The following is a 25001-nucleotide window of genomic DNA, read 5'->3' as shown; positions in this document are numbered from 1 at the left end:
TAGCTGAAACCAGATGATGAGTTTAGGCTGCAGTTTGTTTTGGCCAAAAGCTTTCAGACAGTTTTGGTGGCAGCTTTGGTTTCAGTCGAAACTGGAAAAAGAAGTTTGGGTCAGCCTATATTATGGGTGGGCAATGAGGGCCGCAATCTAGACGCGTTTTCAGGATTTCCCCAATGAATATGCACTGCCTTCCATTGTATGCAAATGGATCTCATGCATATTCATTGGGGAACTCCTAAAAACCCGACTGGATTGTGGCCCTGTTGCCCACCCCTGGCCTATATTTTGAATACTATTGTAAACCTAAATTGGTATACCTACATTTATACATGACCATTTATGCTAGGTCAATAGCAGGAGTAAATGGACATGCCTAAGTGCACCATGCAACACAAGTAACTTACGGTATTTAAGTTACACATGCCGGTTGGAGACACATCCATGTCCCACTTAAGCACATGCCTCTTGCAGTTACATGCCAAGGCACTTAATGTACTACCTTACAGAAAAGTGTGTACTGCAATTATGTGCTTAAGTGCCAATTTTCTCAAGATCTAGGTGCGCAAGGCATGCTTAACTGCAGGCTCACAGTTATAGAATTGACCTGCTCATGACCTATTCGGTCTGCCACTAAGGACACACCATTTTACAGGTCTTTCTGGTAGGTGAAAAAACAGAGGTCACACAGGTCTCACTCAGAAATGCCATTTGTGCAGATAATCTAAAGAAAGCTTTTGGGAAAATGTAAATACATTTTAGTCATTTAATAATTAACAAAAAAACACCTTGTGGCAGAAGGTTATAAACCACATGTTGACAACAAACAGCCAGATGAGAACAGGGCAATATCTGCAGCAGGTGGTCACATTTGGGCAATTTGCCCAGGCCCTATTCTTAGGGAGGTATCTGGTTAAAGTTTTACCATCCTTCCTGTAAACTTCTATTATTTCACCAGGGTTAATTTTTGTCCAGACAAAATGTTAATCAGTCCTGAAAGGCAGGAAATTCAAATTTTTTTTTTATTTGTCCAGATAACTCACAAAATTAATCTGGCAATCTTTTGAAAATCAATTACAATGTTTTTACGACTTGACTCCTGCAGTGGAATTAGTGACGTGGACACAAATGATTACATTCCACCTATTTACTAATGAAACAGCTGAATTTTAAGTGCTTTAAAACAATAAATATCAGTCAGTCCTAATATGCTAATCTCTACATTTTAGCTCCTGGCTGGGGGGTGGGGGGGGGGGGGGGTTGCGGTGTGGTGTTCAGAAAAAGAAAGATCCTTAGGAATGAGCACAAAATGTCTGTAAACTGTCAAGTGCAAAGTTGTGTGTGCTTCAGCTAATGAACAGGAGGCTAAAATTATATCTTACTTGGTCATTTATTTTTCCTTTAGTCTAGAACTTGTGGGTTAATGTCCATCAACCAGTGGATAGAAAAATAGAAAAATTGTAGTTCTAGGTAATTCACCCCTTAAGGGTATCATGAAGTCCTGGAACCCTCAGTATGTCAAATGATACAGCAATTGAGCCCAAAGAAAGAGTACAGCACATGTGCTAAAAAATGTAATAGCCAAGAAAGATAACAACTCAAAAGGCTCTATCAGAAGCTAAAGGTATTGAAGCTGACTCAGGCCCCGATGCACAAAAGCTTTCAGTGGCAGTAAGAGTCATTAAAGCACTCTTAGTGGTATGGAAAGCTGTCCTCCCGAAAGAAACATAGAAACACGCTGTCCCTCCAGTCCTCTCTCTAAGAGATCTCATGTGCCTATGCCACACTTTCTTGAATTCAGACAGTCTCTGTCTCCACCACCTCTTCCGAAAGACTATTGCATCCTATGCCCTCTCATTCCAGAGCTTCCTTTCAAATGAAGGAGATTCAACTCATGCGCATTTACGCCACGTAGGTATTTAAATGTCTCTATCGTATCTCCCCTCTCCCACCTTTCCTCCAAAGTATACATATTGAGATCTTTAAGTCTGTTCCCATATGCCTTATGACGAAAACCACACACCATTTTAGTAGCCTTCCTCTGAACTGATTCAATTCTTTTTATATCTTTTTGAAGGTGCTGTCTCCAGAATTGTAAACAATATTTTAAATGAGGTCTCACCAGAGTCTTATACAGGATATGCACGCTATTGTGTTGTGCGCAAGTGTCTTTATTTGCGATTGCCTGTGCGTGATTGTCTGCGTGCATTTGACCAGCCACCCTTATACAGGGGCATCAATACCTCATTTTTCCTACTAGACATACCTCTTTCTATGCACCCTAGTATCCTTCTATCTTTCACCATCACCTTTTCAACAGGTTTGGTCACCTTAAGATCATCATGTACAATTACACCAAAGTCTCGCTCTTCTGTTGTGCACTTAAGTTCTTCACCCCCTAAACTGTACCGTTCTTTCGGGTTTTTGCAGCCCAAATACATGACCTTACATGTCTTAGCATTAAATTTTAGTTGCCAAATCTCAGACCATTCTTCAAGCTTCACTAGGTCTTTCTTCATGTTATTCACACCATCCGGGGTGTCTACTGTATTGCAAATTTTGGTATCATCCGCAAAAAGAACAGGCCCAAGAACAGAACCTTGAAGCACACCACTGATAATATTCCTTTTCCTCAGAGCAATCTCCATTGACCACTACCCTCTGTTGTCTTCCACTATTTACCCTTCTCCATTTTGAATATTGACCATTTAAACCTACTATTATATTTTCTGTCTTTCAACCAGTTCTTAACCAACAATAGGACATTACCTCCTATCCCATGATCCTTTAATTTCTTCAGAAGTCTCATGAGGTACTTTGTCAAATGCCTTTTGAACATCCAAATACATATCAACCGGCTCACCTTTATCCACATGTTCATTCACCCTTTCAAAGAAATGCAGTAGATTGGTAAGGCAAAATTTCACTTGACTAAATCCGTGTTAGTTTTCCCTTATTAATTCATGCTTATGTATATGATCTGTCATTTTGCTCTTTATAATAGTCTCTATCATTTTTCCCGGCACCGATATCTGACTCACTGGTCTATATTAATTTCCCAGATCACCTCTGGAACCCTTTTTAAAAATTGGTGTCAATTTGGCCACCCTCCTGTCTTCCAGTACTATGCTGGATTTTAGAGTAAAATTATAAATTTCCAACAATAGCTCTGCATTTTTCAATTCTATCAGCACTCTGGGATGTATACCATCCGGTCCAGGTGATTTACTACTGCTGAATTTGTTAAATTGACCCATTACATCTTCCAGTGTTACAGAGATTTGCTTGAATTTCTCTCATTCATCAGAATTAAATATCATTTCTGCCACTGGTAACTCCCCCACATCTTCCTCGGTGAAGACCAAAGCAAAGAATTCATTTAATCTTTCTTTGGCCTTGTCTTCCCTGAGAGCTCCTTTTATCCCTCGGCTGGTGTTAGAAACAATTCTCTTCCTGGCTTCTTGCTTTTAATATACCTAAAAATGTTTTTACTGTGGGGCTTTTTTTATTTTTTTTGCTTCCACTGCAATCTTCTTTTCAAAGTCTCTCTTTGCCTTCCTTATTAGCGCCTTGCATTTGACTTGCCATTCCTTGGGCTGTTTACAATTATTTTTATTCGGATCCTTCTTCCACTTTCTGAAGGATTTTCTTTTGACTCTAATAGCTTCCTTCAACTCACTTGTTTAGCATGCTGGTTGTCTTTTGATCTTCCTTCCTCCTTTTTTAATTCATGGAATATATATAGTCTGGGCTTCCAGGATGGTATTTTTGAATAACATCCACGCCTGATGTAAATTTTTGACTTTTGCAGCTGCTCCTCTAAGTTTCTTTTTTTTACCATTCTTCTCATGTTATCATAGTCTCCTTTTTTTTTTTTTTAAGTCAAATGCTGATAATGCTGTATTGGATTTCCTGTGTGAACGTATTCCAGGGATTTTATAAAATCTGATCATGTTATGGTCACTGTTATCAAGTGGCCCCAGCTCCATTACCTTCCATACCAATTTATGTGCTTCACTAAGAATTAGGTCTAGAATTGCTTCGCCTCTTGTCAAATCCTGAACCAGCTGCTCTATAAAGCAGTCCTTGATTTAATCAAGGAATTTTATCACCCTAGAATATCCCGATGTTACATTTACCGAGTCAATATCGGGGTAATTGAAATCACCCATTATTATTGTGTTACCCTTCCTAATTTCTGATAATATTTCAGCATTTGTCTGTTCATCCTGGTCAGGCGGAGGTAGTACACTCTTATCATTATCCCCTTCCTTTTTATACATGGAATTTCTACCCATAGGGATTCCAAGGTGTGTTTCTGCTCCTGTAGAATTTTCAGTCCATTCAATTCAAGGCCCTCCTTAACATATAACACTATGCCTCCACCAATTCAATGCACCCTATCATGGCGATACAGTTTGTATATCAGTATGACAGTGTCCCATTGGTTATCTTCCTTCTATCAGGTCTCAGAGATGCCTATTATATCTATCTTTTCATTTAGTGCAATATATTCTAACTCTCTCATCTTGTTTCTTAAGCTTCTGACATTTGCATACAGACATTTCAAAAAATGTTTATCATATCTATTTACAATTTGCTCAGCAGTTGGCATGGATAATTTTCAATCTTTAAAATCAGCCTGCTCTGTATTTAAGAAAACCTGGTCTACTGTGGCCTGTATTGCAATCCCAATATCGGGATGCTGTCTTCCCTTTTATGATGATATCTTTTAAAGATACCTTGTTCCGAACCATGTAATTTTGAGTGACTGTCAGCCTTCCCCTAGTTTTTAGTTTAAAAGCTGCTCTATCTCCTTTTTAAATGTTGATACCAGCAGCCTGAGAAGCATGTGTTGCATGGTGTCCTATAAAGGACAAAGTTCTTGAGCCTTTGTCTCCATCTACTGGTAAAAGAGCATAACCCATCCATTCTGAACTAGTCTGGTAGACAATAAGAAAATGCAAATATTAGTACAGTAAATCAAGCTGCTAGACTGCAAGATCTCTAAGGTCAGGGAAATACCTGATGTACCTGAAAATATCTCACTTTGAAACACTAATGAAAAGGCATGCATCAAACATAATAAACAAGAGCATAAATTTCATTATTAATTAAAATTCACATTATGTCTGCCAAAATATCACTTTACCTCAAGGTCTATGACCAAGCTGGGCTGACAAAGCTGAGTCTCAAAACTGAGGGAATGCAGCTCTTCAGTAACGATGAGAGGCCCCTGGAATGAAATAGGAGTTTAGAAAAGGACCACAGCAAACATTTCCCCCTCCTCTAATGCTTCCTAACCTTTCAAAAAAGACCCTTTTAACTGATTGGGCTTGTTCGCTGATATTTACCAAGTTAGTCAATTTAATACTCATATGCTATACTCAGTTTTTCTTTCTAAATGCTGGCCCCAAGATTTAAATTAATAAGGGACATTCAGTGACACTATCTTTACTGTGGTCAAAACTGTCCTAAAGTTATTTCCTCAAGTTATTGGAAGAGTTATTTAGAGGACAGGCCAAGTAGTGTCACTCTGCAATTATTATTTATAGCATCAATGTACGAGTATAAGGCAGGACCCAATACTGAAAGTTCTAATGCCAAATGGAAAATTCCAATTAACAAAATTCCAGAAAATCAGACCAAAGCAAGCTAGAAAAAAGGTGTTATTTAAGTCTCAGTAATATATGATTAAGGAAGTAATTTTGTTAGTAGCCTACATCGATTGGAGGACTATTTCCTATCTGCTTTACATCAGTTTTCATAAAGGAAAGGCCGTACATACTTTACTTATTCTACCACTAAACCTGCTATTTCATTGGCTAAAGCATTGGTTTTCCTGTGGAAATGGCTTTGCCCTCTACAGGCAAAAATGTTTTTAAAAAGTACTCTCCCAAAGAGTGAGAGTACTTTTAAGGCAATTGTATAAAAAGGGCACCTGTTTGGGGCCTATTCCATTCAGGATATAGGCACCTAATTTACTTTATAGAACATTAGCATAATCAGATATATATATAGTACACTACTCATATTTAGGCATGAGAATTTACATCAGACATAGAGCTGGTGTAAATGCTTGTGCCTAGACTGGGGAGATGCATGTGTAACTTTTAGTTTTCTATAAGATATGTTCCCTGACAATGTGCACACTTATGGAAGATATGCGTGCATTTAAAGAATATTGTGGAGCCAGATTACTGTATATACTTGAATATAAACCTAGATTTAAACCTAGGTTTCTGGGTCTCTTGTTTATATTTGAGTCTTACTACTACTACTACTTATCATAGCACTGCTAGATGTATGCAGCACTGTACATAAAACATGCAAGAGACAACCCCTGTTTGACAGAGCTTACAATCTAATTAAAACAGACAAACAGGAATTTCTCAAAGAGGGAATGATAAAACAGATATGGACCCACTGCAGCCTCTTCCCAGGCCTACTTTAAGCCTTGATGGTCCAGTGGTGAGCTAGAGGGCAAGAGCGATCCTCCTATGCTCCTGTCCCATGCAATCTCACTACTCAAAATGGCTGACGTTTGTTCTCACAGTAACCTTGTGAGTCTGCTGCGAGTTCGGTTTACATTTGAATTAACCTTTTTTCACCCTTTTCTTGGGAAAAAGGTTACCTCGATTTATATTCAGATGGGTTTGTATGTTCACATATATCTACATGACTAGAATTCTGTTAATGTAACTTGCTGCCTAAATCTTTTTCCGTGCTCACCATACAACTATCATCTCTGTACCTTCCCTTCCACTGCCATATCCAACATTTCTGTTTCTTTTCCACTGTCTACCATCTCTATCTCCCTGCCTTGTGCCCTGGGTCAAACCTCTGTTCCCCTCTAGGCAGCATCTCTTCCTTTCTCCCCTCCATTATCATGTGTACCATTTCTTTCTCTCCATGCACCATCTCCCTGCACTCTATTCTGTGTCCAACATTTCTCCCTCTCTTCTCCATGCATGTCTCCCTCCCCTCCACCATATGCAGGATATTACCCTTTCACCCCTTTCTATCTCTATAGCATCTCTCCCTTCCTCTTCTCCATCCCCTCTCCACCAATTCTTTCTTTCTCCACTTCTCCTCCCCAAGTGCAGCAGCTTTCCATCTCTCCTATCCCCCTGTGCAGCACCTCCCGACTGACCCCCTACCCTTCTTCAGGCCTCCTAAAGTAGCAGCAGCAGTGGCAGTGACCAGCTAGGCAGAAGCATCGCGGTGAACAGGTTTCTCACAGCCTGCCCACTAGGGCTTCCCTCTGCTGCATCATCAGTAATATCATTAGTGATGAAACAGAGGGAAGACCCTGGCGGGGCAGGGCAGGCCAAGAGATTGTAAGCTCTGTTCACTGTGCCACTTCTGCCAAGCCAGACACTGTCACCATTGCTTCTACTTTAGGACACCCAGATGTCTATCAGCGAGTCTGATTTTTTTAGAAAGTGAATTGATTAGAATCGCTACACCGAGGTGAATCAGTGAATCTATTTGAATCAGGCAGCACTACTATAAACAGTCCCTATTGTAGGGTTCCTCATATCCAGTCCGAGATTCACAACTCAGACTGATTGTCAGGATTTCCACAATGAATATGTATAAAGTCTATCTGCATACAATGTAAGCAGTAAATACAAAGATTTCATACATACTCATTGGGGAAATCCTGTCCAGCAGGTAAACTCTATAGGAGCTTTTAGTATTGGTTAGTCTATACAGTACCATCTACTTCTGTCATTTTTGTTAACTCCCCACCCCCATTTCTCCCAGGAACACCCATGTAAAAATATGTGCAATCTTGAAAATGAACATTTTTACGCATGTAGATGGTCATGCAATTTTATTTACGACCTTTCCCATGGGCAAGACACACTTTTCAAGTAGAAAATGATTTATAATATTACTGCCTAAAGAGCAACTCTAACTGGGCACAATCAAGTCACATGTGCCTTGCATGCCCAACTGCACAGAAAAGCATCAGTTACATGCTTAAGTGGATTATGTGTTATTCTATAAGACAACCATGTATGTGCCATAGCATGTAACTGCAATGGGAGCATGCACAACTTACACTATAAGTTACGCGCTATGCATAGTGTTCTTAAGCGTGCTCGTTTATGCCTGCCACTGATCTGGTGTAAATGTTGCACCTAAATTTAGGTTTAGGGTTTTCACTAGTATTCTATAAATGGCATCTTGGTGCACAGATGCCGTTATAGAATTGTGGCTCAGTGAAGGCAATGGCGTGCCGGACACCAGTTATAGAATGTCCCCATATGTGATCAGAATCTTGCAAGTGGAAAAACTTGAACTTTAACATCTCTTAAGTAAATAAATACTTTCCTATCCATCTAAGCCACTCAGCTATGGGCCATATGTCAATACTAAATACCATGGTGTACAGCAGGAGTGTCAAACTCAATCACATGAGGGGCTGAAATCTGAAAAAAAAAGACTGTCACGGGCCAAATTTTTTATTAAGATACTTAGGGGACCTTTTATTAAGGTATGCTAACCAATTTAGTACGAGCTAAATGTGCACCTAAATAAAAGGACCTCTTAGACTTAGTAGAAGTACAGGTTTACAACCTCTCCAACCCCACATCGGCTCTATGATATAAACAAAATACATAAAAAAGAATTTTCCTCTCTCCTTTAGGTCCTAGTTCACACTTGCTGTCTAACACCAGCTCTGGTAGGATACACATTTCAAATCTGACACATTGTAATCACAAAACAGAAAATAAAATTATGTTGTCTGTCTATCTTTTGGCGTCTGGTCATTATTCAATCATGTTGGTCCCAGGCTCTGTGCTCCAAGACAATGAACTAATATAGTGATCAAACTTGAAAATACTGGATTGTAAGCATAAAAGTTTCTATGCAAAATCCAGAGAGGAAAGTTTGCATTCAAGTGAGGGGGTGATCTGGTATTCTCTGTATCGGTGTCTCAGATACTACCTATTTGTGTTCTGTATTCTGGCATTCTAGCCTCCCCCCCCCCCCGGCCAGCCTGAGGCAGCTAAGATCCCAAACTACAATTCAAAAAAAAATAAAATTAAATATGTAATTTAACGACTAATAAAACACCAAGCCCCAAATAAGTGTAGCCTACTAGGCAGTCACAAGTCATTTTTTGAAATGTGCAATGATGTTTCTGCAATAGGGGTATGGTATGGTAGCTCGGGGGCTTGTGGGCAAATGACTCAAGTGTATTCTTTTTACTTCCTTTAAGCCTGTTCTGTGGGCTGTACTTTCTTCCAGGTAGGTTCGCGCTGCATCATCTGTAGGTTCATGCGGCCTGCAGAGGATCGCTGGTCAGCTGTAGCGATCCTAGCAGGCCGCCATAGCCTCAGCTGCACATTTCCTCTGGCGCGGTCCCGCTGACGTAAGGAACCGCACCAAAGGGAACATGCAGCTGAGGCTACGGTGGCCTGCTAGGATCGTTACAGCTGACCAGCGATCCTCTGCAGGCCACGTGAACCTACAACTGATGCGGCATGAACCTACAGATGATGTGGTGCTTGTACCAGCGGGCCAGCTTTAGGGGAAATTTGAAATTGTCTGGTAGGCCAAATTTCAGCACATCATGGGGGCCAGAGTTTGAAATGTCTGGTGTACAGGAACCATATAGAAGCAGCACATTTCAAAGTTCATCCTTGAAAATATTTCTTGGTCTGCTCCACAGCATCATGTTTCCCCTAATTCTCCCTCTTCATCCCTTTTACTTCTGCATGTGTTTTTGAATGTTACAGAAATTGTAAAAATCGTAAAACTATATATATTATTCTACTTTTAAAGGAATAACATTTACTTCTAAGAATTAAATATATAATTTTGATTGTTTTTCAGATATATTACAGTTTTATGGGCTTCTCTTTTTTACCTGGCATCCTCCCTAATACATTTAGCACCATCTAGTGTTTGGAAATCTTGAAGCAATATTCTTGGTGATTCCTTCCTTGGCAAAAATTAGGTTAGAATCAGTTTGAAAACAGCCTTTGCTGTTCTTGGACTACCACTTTAGAGTTCCATGCCTCGTTATATTCGGCGTGAGAGTGCCAAAGAAGTTTTAAGAAATTTTTATAATCTTGACTTTTGGTGAGGCTTACAGATCAGAACAGGGACTGACTGTGGGGACACTGTGCTACCGGGATACAAACTATACTGCAGAGACAGAGTGGGTCAAAAAGGTAGGGGCATCGCCCTATATGTCAAAGAAGGAATTGAATCTACCGGAGGGAACACACCTGAAATGACGAATAAATTAGAGTCTCTATGGGTCAAAATTCCAGGAGCCAATGGATTGGAAATAAAGATTGGCATCTACTATCGACCCCCAGGGCAGTCCGACGAAATTGATGGAGAAATGATAGATGAGATCAAGCGCAACTGCAAGGGAGGCAACGCAGTTATCATGGGTGATTTCAACTATCCGGGAATAGATTGGAACCTAGGCACCTCTGGCTGTGGTAGGGAGACCAAGTTCCTGGATGCTGTGGGCGATTGCTTCCTGGAACAACTTGTCAAGGAAAACACGAGAGGAAATGCAATTCTGGACTTAATTCTAAATGGACTACGAGGACAGGCGCAAGATGTAGTAGTAGAGGGGATGCTATGAACCAGTGATCACAATATGATCCTCTTCGATCTGGATGCAGGGGGGCGAAGCACCGATCCAGAATGACGGCCACGGCACTGAACTTCAGAAAAGGGAATTATGAAAGGATGAAACTCATGGTGGGGAAGAAGATCAAAAAGAGGATAAGCACTGTAAAAACGCTAGAGCAGGCATGGACTCTTTTTAAGGACACAGTCACTGAGGCACAAAATCTATATATACCGCGTATCAACAAGGGATCCAAGAAGAAAAGGAACAAAGAACCGGCGTGGCTCACTAACAGTGAAGGAAGCGATCAGACACAAGAAGACTTCATTCAAAGAATGGAAAAGGTAAAAAACGGACGAAAACTGGAAGAAGTACAAACAGCATCAATGCAGGTGACATAAAACGGTAAAAGGAGCCAAAAGAGACTATGAGGAAAAAATAGCCAAGGAGGTGAAAAACTTCAAGCCGTTCTTTCGATATATTAAGGGGAAACGATCCACAAAGGAAGCAGTGGGACCGTTGGATGATCATGGAATAAAGGGAGTGCTAAAGGAAGACAAAGCCATTGCCGATAAACTGAACACGTTTTTTGCATCTGTATTTACTAAAGAGGATATACACAACATACCAGAACCCGACAGGCTATACGCTGGAGGCAAAGAAGGGAAACTGACAAGGTTGACAGTCAGTCTAGAAGAAGTATGCAGGCAGCAACTAGTAGCTCAAGAAGATCTCCAGGATATTTCTAATATCTTGGAGTCTTCTGAAAGTGATACAGCAAAAACTTCAACATTATTAGCTACTGTAGCTCTTACGCCAGATAAGTTGTGGATTTTGAAGATGCTTTTTAAGAATAGTTGAACAGTTTTTGGGATTAAAAATTCAGATATTTCCAGATGTTTCTCGTGATACACAAAAGAGACTACGTCAATTTTTACTTTTAAAACGTTGTGTAACACAGATTAGTGGAACTTTTTTCCTGCAATATCCTTGCAAGTGTATTGTGAGGTATCAATCATTGAAATATATTTTTTTTTAACCTTCTCATCTTACAGCATTTCTGGCTATGAAGTATATTGAGGGAATTTAAGATTCTCTTAACACTCTTAAGTTAAAGTGATCTCCATTCTTTTGGGCTTTAGGCAATTTTTTTCTTTATTATAATTTCCTTTTTTATGTCCATTCTTTTTAATCTTGAATCTAAATATTATGAACTTGAGAAATGTATAGTTTAAATATGTTATTAATAATTTAATTTTTGTGTAATATTATTAGTATACTAGTCTTATAGCCCGTTACATTAACGGGTGCTAGAATATATGTGTGTGTGTGTCTCTCTATTTCTTTCTCTCTCTTTCCTTAGCCGCTTTCTTTCTTTCTGTCTTTCTTTTTCCTTGGCTGTCCATCACCACCCCTTGCCTGCTCCCCCTGTCCATTCTCCCTTCCTTTTACCTCCCCTGTGTCCACCACCACCCCTTCACAGCTCTCCTTATGCAGCAGCAGCCCTTCTCCCTTTGTTTTACCTCCCCCCTGTCCAGCAGCACCTTCCTTCTCCACCTGTCCAACATTAGGCCTCCGTTCCTTTTCTTCACCCCCCCTGTCCATCAGCACCTCTTTCCTTCTCCCCCTGTCCAGCAGTAGGCGTCCCTTCCTTTTTCTCCCCCCCTCCTCCTTCTTATCCCTATGATAAACTTACCTTGCTCTGCCTCTGATCAGAGGCTCCCGACAGCCGCCCAGTTGCACCCATTGGAAAAGTTCCCTCTGCGGCATCCCACACCCCTCCTGACGTGACTCCCGCTGTCTTTCTTTCTGTCTGTCTCTGTTCCTGGCCCCCTTTGTCTGTTTGTCTTTCTGTATATCTCCCTGCCCCTGTGTCTTTCTTCTTTTCTTTCTGTGTTCTTCCTCCCTCTGTCTGTCTGTCCGAAGCAGCATTCCCTCCCCCCACACCAGTTCCCTGTGCACCTGCCCCTGTGTTTTTCTTCTTGTCTTTCTGTCTCTCTTCCTCCCTCTGTCTGTCTGTCCAAAGCAGCATTCCTTCCCCCTCCATTTCCCTCCCCCCACACCAGTTCCCTGTCCACCTTTCCCTGTGTCTTTCTTCTTGTAGCGTTTCCTCTACCCCCTTTCCCTTCCCACAGTCGCGACTACAAATGCGGGCCCGAGTCCTTTGCCGCCCCCCCTTCCCTTCCCGCGGGCCCGACTGGCGATTTAAGCAGCGTGTCAGCACTCTTCACACGCTGCTTCGGGTCTTTCTACTGCCCTGATTTACTCTGGCACATCCGGAGCAAATCAGGGCAGTAGAAGGGCCCGAAGCAGCGTGTGAAGACTGCTGACATGCTGCTTAAATCGCCAGTCGGGCCCGCGGTAAGGGAAGAGGGGGGCGGCAAATGAGTCAGGTCCCGGGCAGCGGAAAGTTGCAGGGTTCCTCGGTGGGGGCGCTGAGTGGCCGCGATCCCTCTCCTCCCAGACCCCCCCCCTGGAGGAATGGAGATCGGTGGCTACAGCTGCTGGCTTCGGCGTCTTCTATCCACTGCGGCCAACCCTAGCGGAAACAGGAAGTAGTCAGAGAGGGCGGGCCGCTGTGGACAGAAGACAGCAAAGCCAGCGTTAGCGCAGTGCAGCGCTTTTCTCTTTATTTTTAGAAGCGGGTGAGCCGGCGAGAAGGAGGAGGTGGTGGTTTTGGCAGTGAGTGAGGGCGGGAGGGGGGGGAGTCGCCGGCTGTGCTGTGCTTTCCCGATCTGTCCGCCGCATACGCACTCTGGCCACGGACCTACGGATCAGGTAAGACAGATCACGCAGGTCTGAGTGCGCATGTGCGGCTAGCTTTTTATTATATTGGATATTTCTTTCCGTACAAGTATTTACTTGAAAATAATACTGAAAATTTAATAAATTATAAATAAATAAAACGGAGAAAATATTTCTTCATACAACTTATAATTAAACTCTGGAATTTGTTACCGGAGGATGTCGTGAAATCAGTTAGCTTAGCGGGGGTTTAAAAAAAGTTTGGATAATTTCCTAAAAGTGAAGTCCATAAGCCATTATTGAGATGACTTTGGGAAATTCACTGCTTATCCCTAGGATAAGCAGCATAAAATCTGTTTACCATACCATACTGATTCTTGTATCCTGCAAATGTTGACTAGGAACCATTGCGGTTTACATAATATTAAAAATGATACAGAGGTATAGACCACATACACATGAATACGTTATAACAGGTCAGTGCTGTGAAGAGAACAGATGTGTTTTCAGTGCCTTCCTGAATTGGAAGTACGTGGTAAGTCATCGTACTTTTCAAATTCTATTCTACTGCCTAATATTTAAAGCCATACATGGAGACAGCCCAGCCTACTGGAACAATCGAATAATTCAATCCACCTCAACCAGACACAGGAGAACCCACACACCATTCACACACCCTCCAACCAAAAACGTCAAACGAAAAAAACTGTACGACAACCTCCTAGCCACTCGAGCTGCAACACTGGACCACCAACTCTACAATCTATTGACCTCAACCACAGACTACAAAACCTTTAAAAAAGAAATAAAAACCCTTCTATTCAGAACTGTCCCAAGCATCACCTGCAACACTCTCTAATCCTTAGCAACTTTAAAATATCCCTCCTCCCCTTTTAATAATGAGCAAAAGGGCAGCTGCCCAGGATCCTACATAAAGGGGGCCCAGCCACAAAACTGCCCATTGGTAAATTTTGTCCAGTCTGTCTCTCTCTTTCTTCTCCCGTGAGACCTGCATCTATTGCTCTCACTTCCTTCCCTCCAGTCCTCCATACTTTTATTTCTATCATTGTCAGCATGCTCAAATTCACTATAACTTTAATACAGCATTAGTTATTTGGAAAATTAAACAATGGGTTGACAGTGAAGCTTTGGTATTCATTAAACTGTTCATACTAGACTCAAATAGACAATTTCATGCTTCATCAATGACATTAGATCAATGACTCTCAAACTCAGTTCTCAGAAAACATCCAATCTTTTAGGTTTTCAGGATACCCATGATGAATATGTATGAGACAGATTTGCATACAATGCAGTCAGTGAATATAAATCTCTCTTACGCATATTCAATATGGATAACCTGAAAACTAGTCTGGTAGGCTGTATCCTAAGGACTGGATTGAGAACTATTTTGTTAGTGCATTCTGATCCCAGCTTAATTATTAGAGAGAACTATAAAGATTATACTTTACCTCATTTGTTCTGCTTCCTGCATTTTTCTGCTCCTTCAGTTGCTGCCAAAATAAAAACATTCACAGAGTTTTATTGTTTTATTTATTTCACAGAGTTTGATATATTCAAGGTAGATATCAAAGGCATCCATGCAATTTACAATACAAGAAAACCATATCAAGCAGATTTAGATGAAACCAAAAGATTAACTATATTTCCAAGTATGTGTAAAACAAGATATTGCTACCTGATAAGACTGACATATCATTTTTTAGCAGACATGCCAGATAGAAATACGAAGAAGCCTAAGGAGAAATTAGGTTCTTACCTGCTAATTTTCTTTCTTTTAAGTCCCTCTAGACCAGCACAGATGGATGTGTTTATGCTCCTCTGCAAGCAGGTGGATACTAAGAACAAATTGATTTTTGATAGAAGTACAAGCGGGCTGTACAGTCCCATCTACAATCAGTCTAACGAATAGTCAAGCAGGACCTAACTAGAAACTTAACAACTGTGAACGAGAAAAACACAACAAAACTCCACACTCAATACAGACACCGTTGGATACTGACTACAACAAAACCCAAAAGGTGTCCCCACAGTTCGGCAGCTAAACCAGATGCTGCAGCTCCTAGTATACTCCCCATAAATCACAAAAAGGCACCGCAGAAAAAAACACGAGGACAGAAAACAACAATGCAGGTTTCTGTGCTGGTTCTGAGGGACTAAAAGAAAGAAAATTAGCAGGTAAGAACCTAATTTCTCCTTTTTATCATCCTTCCAGACCGGCACAGATAGATGGGATGTACCAAAGGTGAGACTCTCGAAGGGCCGCCAAAAGAACACGCTCACCAAAAACTGTGTCCCGATGTGCCTGAACATCTACCGGTAGTGATGCACAAAAGAATGCAGACAAGACCAAAATGCAGCCTTACAAATATCCTCCGGGGACACAAGAGAGGACTTAGCCCAAGAAGTCGCCCAACCCTGAGCGGAAAGAGCTTTGAGAAAATCCAGAACTGGTTCCTTCTGAAGTAGGTACAGCAAAGTGATAAGTCTCTTTGATCCAGCGCACAATCAAAGCCTTTGAGGTATCTTCCCCCTTATGACTGCCCGCCAGGAAAATAAAAAGATGATCAAACCGACTAACTCCTGAGTCTGTTTCACATAAGTACGGAGAACTCTGCAGACATCCAACTTGCTCTACAGTACCCTTCCGACTTCCCAAAACTAGAAGGGCAATCGTCTGATTCACATGAAGAGGGGAAATGACATTAGGAAGAAAGGAAGGAAGGCCGCAATACCACCCACTTCTTTGTAAACTCCAAGAAGGGAGCATGACAAGAGATGGTTTGCAACTCCAACACATGCTGAGTGGAGGAAATGGGCTCAAGAAAAACCATCTTCAAAGTAAGATCCTTCAGAGTGTAGGAGCCAAGGGGCTCAAACGGGAGATGAATCAACACTGAAAGCATGATTGAGATCCGAAGCTAGAACAAAAGGGCAAACCGGAGGTCAAATCAACTTTGCTGCCCTTAAGAAATGGATCACATCAGGAAGAAATGACAAGTGTCAACCGCAGAAAAGATCTCTACAGGAGGACAAGGCTGCCACCGAAACCCTCATCACAAAAGAGGAAGGAACCCCTAAAAGGAAATTTACTAAGCTTCGACTTAAGAGGCCGTATCCGCCAACCAACCACAAAGCCAGAGGGTACGCCGAGTGGCCACTCCGAGGGCCATAGACTTGGCCGATGCCCGCAACAAATCATACATAGCATCATAAAGATAAGAAGCACTGGTCAAGAACACGTTCGGACCACCGGAAGCAAGCCCTGACACCACAAATCACCGCCTGGACAGCCAAGGCCATATCAAAACTCTGTTTAAGGAGAGACTCCATCCTATGGTCCTGGAGATCTTCAAGGTCAAACTGCCTTCCACTGACACCGTATGTAGCGAGCAAAGGCCAAAACCACAGCAACCACCACAGAAGACTTGAAGGTATCCCCATCCACATCAGGAATGGGATAAAGGTGAGTCATGGACAGCGCCAAACGAAAAGGCATATCCGTAGTCTTCCACTGTGCATGCATCAAATCCTGATGCATAGGAAAAGAATGGGAGGCTGACCAAATCCCCATAGCAGAGGGGGTCCTTTGCTTATTCCTCAAAGTGCAAAACTGAAGGTACCTGAAGAATAAGCTCCTGCAGCTCTTCCTGGTGAAAATTGCACATGACTGAAGCATTCTCGCCAAGGTCCAGGCCCTCATCAGGAGAGACTGCATCAGCGAGAAAAAAATCCTCGTCTCACGAAACACACGGACGCTTGGACAGAGGAGGGGGGCTGAACAGAGGCAGACGCCAAAGGCAGTGACCCCCCCCCCCCCAGAAGAACTGGAGACCTCCTTGGATGAAGCAGGACCTCCAGCCACCTGCAAGTAAGCCTTGTAAATGGCTAAGACAAAATCAGGGCAAATCCTCCTGGTGGCAAAAAAGCACGCACTGCCGGAGAAAAATATCACCGAAGACCTGTTCCTGCCTTTCTAAAACAGGAGGAAGGTGACCTGAGGCCACAGGCAAAATGGCAGAGCTTCCTGCCAAAACAGAAGAAAAACCCGCCCAAGAAATCTTCCCTGATGTTTCTAGCGGCAAAGAGGCCTGAACGGGCCTAGTCGCTAAAGTAGAACTGCCTGCATAAGCAACTGTAACAGTAAGGGATCACCGATTTCCCACACTGCTGGATGGGGCAATCCTTCTGTGGGTGGTAGGGGAAGCCCAGGCCTCCCCACCACCGACAGCCAGTGAGTAGTGCAATCGCTAAGTGGAACCCTGTTCGCCGGCACCCAAAGCTGATGAGGATTCCCCTTCTCAGCACACAGAGCACTTCATGCAAAGCCGGACGCCTCAACCACTCTGCGGAAGCACAATGAGCACTTTTTCAATTTCTTTGAAGTGCTCATTGTGAACCACTATGGAGGAAAAAACAAAGCGCCGGTTAGCAATTAAAAGCAAGAACAATTAAAGGCTTCCTTTCAGACCAGCATTGACTCAGAACTGTTCTTTTTTTTTGTTGTTGTTGTAAAGAAAAACTTTACCAGACAAAGGAGCAGACCTCACTGACTCTCAAAGCTTTAGTCTTTGCCTTTGGGCAAGGTGTACAGCTTCGGCATCTCTAATAAAAAACTGGGGAGGTGGGGGAAATGGGGGGGGGGACTCCCAAAAGGGTCCCCCAAATTCTATCCTGACAGAAAAAGGGACAAGAAAAAAAGGCCACTAGTCAGATCCAATAGGCCCTAACTAACAAAAGGAAAGACTGCACATGCTTACCACCTCTACCTGCTGGAGACTGACAACAGACTGATTTTAGATGGAACTGCACAGCTCACTTGTACTACTGCCAAAAGTCAATATGTTCTCAGTCTTCACCTGCTGGCAGAGAAATAAACCTATCCGTCTGTGCCGGTCTGGAGGGATGATAAAAAAAAACCCCAGTAATACAAAACAGTGCAGGGTAAGCAAAGGAGAAAACAGCAAGATTCATATCTGATCTCTCGCTCTCCATTTGGAATAATGACAAATGTGAAAAATGCATCTTCAGGAACAGAGAAGGAAAAGATCCAAGGTTAGATGTCAGAATTTATTTAGTTTACACACACAATTCAGTTAGCTCAAGATAATGTAACATAATGCATAAAAAGTAGACCATCACTATTATGGGGCATATCAGTGAACATAAAAAAAATAAGATTTAGCTTAATGTAAAAACATGATTAAGCCTTAAAAGATATACATCAAGCAATTACACAACTAGTAAAGGCAATATTTGATTAAATCAAGCTCCACTGTGAAAGCACATAACCAGACAATTAATATATATTCAGCAGAAGCTGAAATGAACAGCATAACAGACAATAGCATAACTGAGCATCAAAGAAGAACAGCATGCTATGTCCTAGAAGTCATGAGCTGACTTGCAACTGAAAAGAAGGCTCTCCTTTAGAGGGAAACAAAAACAAATTGTGGATACAGATGTTCTGGAGATAATTTATTAAAAACTGACATATAAAACCATGAAAATTCAATTAAAAAATACAATGATAAAAAAAATACTGTGATAAAAATCCAACCAGACCCTACATGGTCCGTGTTTCGGCGAATACGCCTTCCTCAGGGGTCCAATGGTTTGCAACCTCACATATAAAGAATTGGACTGAAAACAGTCTATTGTCTTTAAACATGTGAGCAAAGAACACCGCAGACAAGCTGAAGTAGTGTTCTTTGCTCACATGTTTAAAGACAATAGACTGTTTTTTATCATTGTACTTTAGTTGAATTTTCATGGTTTTATATGTCAGTGTTTAATAAATTATCTCCAGAACATCTGTATCCACAGTTTTTGTTTTCATCGGTGGATTGTTTTCACTGTGGATCATTGAGTCTCCCCATTTTTCTTTGTTGTGCTGCTCTCCTTTAGAAGGATCATCTTCAGTCCTGTAAAAAAAAGCAGTTGGGAACATTTCTGAAGTACAGGTACAATGAACATGCTAGTAATGTGTAGGGTAGGAAGGATTGTGGTCTTCCATCAGCTGCACAGAGGTAGGAAGTTTGCAGGAGTCAACAGAAGCCTGCAACTTTGTGCAGAAGTCGTTGTCAATAAGTAATCACTGTAATTGGTAAGGCTCTGCCGGTCATGTGAAAGGCTAAAAAGTTGAAAATGTGCAGAGGGTGAGAGAAATGGCAGGGTGGTCATTTGCTGAAGCCCTGCACTACTTTCTACTGAATTTTGAACCAATAATTACAGCAAAGAAGAGTTGATGTCGTATAATTCTCCTCTATCTCTGGATCATTTGAGCCTCTGCATAAGAGATGGAAATGATCCCTTCATAACTTGGGTAGAGTGGTATATTACCACCACAAGAAAATCTCACACAGGTGATCCCGATTACAATGGCGAGGTTCTACTCTGTTTTGTTGTGCTATCAACATAACCAAGCAGAACATACAGTTTTGTAGGACACAACTGGGATCCCTACTACCAAAGCAGAACAAAAGTAGGTCTTCAAAGTGGGAACTTCCCACTTAAAGTAGCTTCAATCAAAGAGACACTTTGAAAAGTAAAGAAAGTTATCCACAGTACCCAAAGGACTTGTAATACTGATAAGGAAAAACAAAGGAAAAAGTTTTGTTGGGACAGAGCAGAAGAAACAAACTGAAGAGATGAGGAGACCACTGCTTACAGGGAGGCTACACATTTTCAGAAGTCTACACTATTCTGAGCTCTGGGAAGCAATTATGCCCCAGCATTCTCGGAAAACATTACCCTCTTGTGTGCTTGACTCAATCCTGCTTGTTGATGGAAACAAATTATTTACTTCCAAATACAAACCACATCCTCACCAAATGTCTGAATTCTGCAGCTAAACATCCATTGGTGGATTCCTCCATGTTCATCACCTTTGTGTGTGTTCCTAAAATATTAAATTTTCGGAACCTGAACAAAAAAAAGGGAAAGAAATATTAATCTAAGTAGCAGATTTACAACAAACCAGATAAAATATTTCTTCACTCAACTCTAGAATTTGATACCAGAGAATTTAGTGAAAGTGGTTAGCTTTGCAGGGTTTAAAAAAGGTTTAGATAACTTCCTAAAAGAGAAGTCCATAAGACATTATTAAGATAGCTTGGGGAAATCCACTGCTTATTCCTAGGATAAGCAGCACAAAATCAGTTTTTCTCCTTGGGATCTTGCCAGGTACTTGTAACCTGGGTTGACCACTGTTGGAAACAGGATACTGGGCTTGATGGACCTTTGGTCTATCCTAGTATGGCAACTCTTATATTCTTATTAATCTCAAAAACTAAACATCCCCAAAATGATGAATTGTAAGAAAAAAAAAAATGAATGACTTACCCTTTAACTGTGTTCTTTTCATTCACATCTCTGCAAAGGACAAATTGTGCATTAAAGTAGGAAGATAAAAAGGCAAAAGTAAACAATTTCCACTGCATTCTTAGTTCTTTCCCCAGAATCTTCTGGGGCTGCTTTCCTGACACACAGGACCTCAGTGACATTAAACTGGCAGCTGGGAAATCAGGTTACTTTGGATCTACAGCTCTGCTCTTGCACATTAAAACCTCTTTGGATCAGCAGAGAATAAAAATGGAACCTCCACATCCTTTTCAAGGTTATAAGGAGGTTAATGTCCAAGTAAACTTCCTTGAAACTCAGCCTGTTACTAAAGCATTTCACGGCCAGCCTAGAGGTTCTAGGCCACAGGATTGCAATTCTTAACTTGATTTACAGAAGAGAGAAAAGAGCATGCCACTAATAGACTGAATTCCATTTGGCAAACATTTCTTACGCTGCATAAATGGCCAAACATCTGGATGAAATTCAGCCCAGTGTATTTTACTCAAGCACCAACCAATCCCATCCACCCCTGCTATATGTAACAATATTTGGCTCTGCAAAATACTATGCAAATCTTTTGAGTTTGCAGAACAAAGGTCACACATATGGGCCAAAAGTATGGTGAACCTTGATTCCCTTTTTTGATCTGGATATTCCCAGCAGCCATCATTTTATTGCAAGTTTCACAAGTTCATACTTTAGGAGTTCATGTGTTCTGATATTGTTTTGCTGCAATTCTGCAGTTATTTTCCTGTAAACCAGGCTTTCAGTTTCAGGCCTCAAGGACCAGAAATAGGTTAGATTTTCAGGATACCCCTAATGAATATGTAAGAGTTGCCCATTGCCTCAACTGTACGCTTATCTCTCTCATGCACATTCATTAGGGGTATCCTGAAAATCTAACATATTTCTGGTCCTTGAGGCCTGAAACTGAAAGCCTGGTTTACAGGAAAATAACTGCAGAATTGCAGCAAAACAATATCAGAACACATGAATGTAAAACCAAAGATACTATAGCAAAAACACACAAGTTTTTCTGAAAGCCTCCGATAATGACCTTTCTCCATGGTACATGCTTTAAAATCCAATTTTCTTAAGATTAAAAAGAAGAGATAGTGTAATGGGAAAGGGCAGTGGATATATGTACTTGACTCCCAGTATAATTGATGGAAGCAAAAAAGGTAAAGAACATCCCTAGTTGTGAGAAAATGAAGAGAATGCTTGGATTGACTGCAATCTATGCATTCCTCTAGGAGTGGAGTAAACTGGATAGGTCTAATGTGGAGTAGATGCTGAGTCTGACACGGGCATAATCTTTTTACCACAGGAGCAAGATTTTTCACCACTCCCATGGGGCGGTAAAAGGTCTTGCCCCCACTCCCGTAGGGTGGTGAAAGGCCTTGTCCCCATTCCTGTGGTAAACCTGTTGTAAATATTTCCATTCCTGCGCATTTACTGCGGTGACCACGGTTTACCGTGGTAAACGGTCCCCGTGTCATTCTCTAGTGTGAAGCTTGGGGAATGATGTCACACTGTGCTGTGCTGTCATTGCTGTAACAATGCCTCCAAGGAAAAGTAATGCAATTAGCCAAGTACAATCAAAGCTACATCTAGAGCTTCAGAGACAGTACAGCAGCGTGAGGCCCAACTAAAGGATATGAAGGAAAGAGCTGCTACATCTAGAGCTTCAGAGACAGTACAGCAGTATGAGGCCAATTTTATTCCTTTTCCTGTCTAATAGAAGATTAGAATAAATAGCCGGGATAAATACATACCCGGGCAACGCCAGGGAATCTGCTAGTTTAAGTATAAATTAGATTAATATGACTATAAGGAAGAAAATTAACAAAAAATTGACTTGGATGAGTGATATCTTACAAGCGGTTAAGCTTCTACAACTGGCAGCTGGGATATATCCTTGCAATGTGGTACAACAGGAGAGAATGGACCATTTAGTATTTTGTTCCGACACCATCTACTGATACAAAATTAACAGACAGTTGGCACTTTAGCCAATTTACTGAGGCATGAGGTTTCGAGGACCAGAGTCCACCATCGTGTTCCCAAAAGTCAAAGATGTAGGAAGAAAAACCCCTACAATTGATTTGACATTTCCCTACAGAAAAGGGCTTTACATATAGAAAAACAGCTAGTTCAACCTTAGCTAATCATACCAACTTTAATTTGGAGTTCCCTGCCTTCCAAAATTAGGTTAGAGACCACTATATGGCATTTTGTACAAAATTAAAAAAATTATGTTTAAGAGATTCCTGTTCTTTATTTAAATTCTACATTATTTGCAATTGTTTTTACGATAGTAACCATCTTATTTACCTGCTTTAGAATTGCTAAGGAGTAATTGTCTTTTAAAAGACTTGTAACTTCTGTTTCCATCTGCTTGCAGATTTCGCTTTAAGCATCCTTCTCATATCAAGCTGTAAAGCTATGGAATGCTCTTCCAATGCAACCTTCTTGAATGAGGTTCCACAAATTGTTAAAAACATACTTTTTTAAAGATGTAACTTTACTATGTTGAGATTATATAATAATAATTGTTTAATTATTTTATAATGCTCTTGGGATTTGGAGATTTGTTTCCTTTTTATTTTATTGTAATCCGCACTATCTTTTGACAATATAGCATCTCAGTTGCAATCTTTATTTAACCAGTTAACGGTAAATTGTGAAACAGAAGTGTGCTGTATTATACCTAACTGTATAACATCATACATCATTGTGTTTGGGGAAATACATTAAGTATCCTGAGAACAGTGATCCTAGCGTCACTCAGTATGACAAATATCTGGTGGATGGGACCGAGGCTCTGCTAGTCTGCATTCTTCACATGGGGCTTTCCAGTTTATGGCATCTATGGACCCAGCCCATTTCACTTCTGCTAAAATCTTCTGCACACACTGAACTGATGGAGCTTTCCCAGATACTGGGTAACAAACAATGATGGCACAAGGACAGGCACATTTTCTCCATTACTAACATTACTCATGTTTTGGCTTTGCCAGACTCCTGTCAGTGGAGTGAAAAGAGGTAAGATATTAGAGTATTTTAAGTTTTTGTCATGATTTCCTATTGCAGGATGTTTTCTACTTCCTAGCATATTATCTAGTGGGATATTTAAAACAAAATGAACAAAAAAGGGAAATAGAAATCCACTACCTACTTGTCAAACAAAGCTTTCACTTTCAACTGATAATTCAGCTCTTGCAATTTCACCAACAACCTAGAAAGAGAAAAAAGTGTTCAAGGATAGTTAAAAGCCCACCTCTTTGAGAGTGCTTTTGACTCTTAACTCCTCTCACCTTGGGTTCTGCATCCCCATCCCCTTATGTCATGTCTGTCTGTCCAAGTTAGATTGTAAGCTCTTATGAGCAGGGACCATTTATAAATATCAAAATGTACAGTGCTTTTTAGCGCTATATAAGTGATAAGTAGTAGCAGTAGTGGTAGATAGCTGACTTATTGCAGCTGTGAAACACTGATACCCTACTCTGATTTATCTTTTGAAAAAGTGAAAAGTGAAAAAGTGCTTTTTCTGTGTGGTTATTTTGTACCTGGGTAAATGAAGTGTTAAGTGACTTGCCCAGAGTCACAAGGAGCTGCAGTGGGAATCGAGCTCATAACCTCAGGGTGCTGAGACAGCTGCTCTAACCACTAGATTACTCTTCCACCCCACTAAATGCAACAAGATAAAGATGCTTACCCATGCTTCATTCGCTAGTCTGTCTTATTTACATACCCAGTGAAAACACAAGACACTAGGTCCATAGGAACAATGAGGGAAAAGATGACAGGGAATACATACAATAAGTCCTCATCTCTCCCATATAAAAATAAGCTCAGCTATTTCACAAAGAAGCAGTGATATACAAAGTCAATAAATTACATGTGTTTCCCTTAGCCAGGGGGCATATGCTATTAAAAAAAAACCAACCAAACATTTTTGGATCTTTCTGCAATAGGACCCCCCAACGTGCCTTTGATAAAATGAAATACATTCTGTCCAATACTTTTGTTCTACTGGACACCTCTACCAGAAATGCCGATCCCAGGTTTTTAGTCATCCTTGGCAGTAGTTCCCTTTTCTAGGAAGCGCTGTTCCAAGAAAAAATTACCCTGACTCAATGCCACATCTGAGAAGACTCCAGTCCAAAACAGAGGACTTGCCATAATCTCCACAACTCAAGGTCTATTCTCTTTCTTTTGTTTCATCTTCTCTCTCCAAGTTGGCACTTACTGTTCACATTCATTTTTTCCAAAGGAAATCAGA

General features: G+C 41.1%; 1 protein-coding gene across 4 annotated transcripts in view; it reads right to left on the bottom strand.

Annotated features, from left to right (window-relative positions):
- STAT1 (signal transducer and activator of transcription 1) overlaps positions 1-25001 on the bottom strand; it is a 140824-nt gene that overhangs the window by 70776 nt on the left and 45047 nt on the right. For all 4 annotated transcript variants that reach the window (XM_033944995.1, XM_033944996.1, XM_033944997.1 and 1 more), the window contains 5 exons: positions 23895-23954; positions 20717-20746; positions 20203-20296; positions 14824-14865; positions 5150-5233 (listed from right to left, as the gene is read on the bottom strand). In XM_033944995.1, the coding sequence (XP_033800886.1) occupies positions 5150-5233; positions 14824-14865; positions 20203-20296; positions 20717-20746; positions 23895-23954 (310 nt within the window). The remainder of the gene's footprint in view (positions 1-5149; positions 5234-14823; positions 14866-20202; positions 20297-20716; positions 20747-23894; positions 23955-25001) is intronic.

This window comes from Geotrypetes seraphini, chromosome 5, assembly GCF_902459505.1.
Source record: "Geotrypetes seraphini chromosome 5, aGeoSer1.1, whole genome shotgun sequence".
NCBI lineage: Eukaryota > Metazoa > Chordata > Amphibia > Gymnophiona > Dermophiidae > Geotrypetes > Geotrypetes seraphini.
This window is presented reverse-complemented; position numbering and strand designations above follow the sequence as displayed.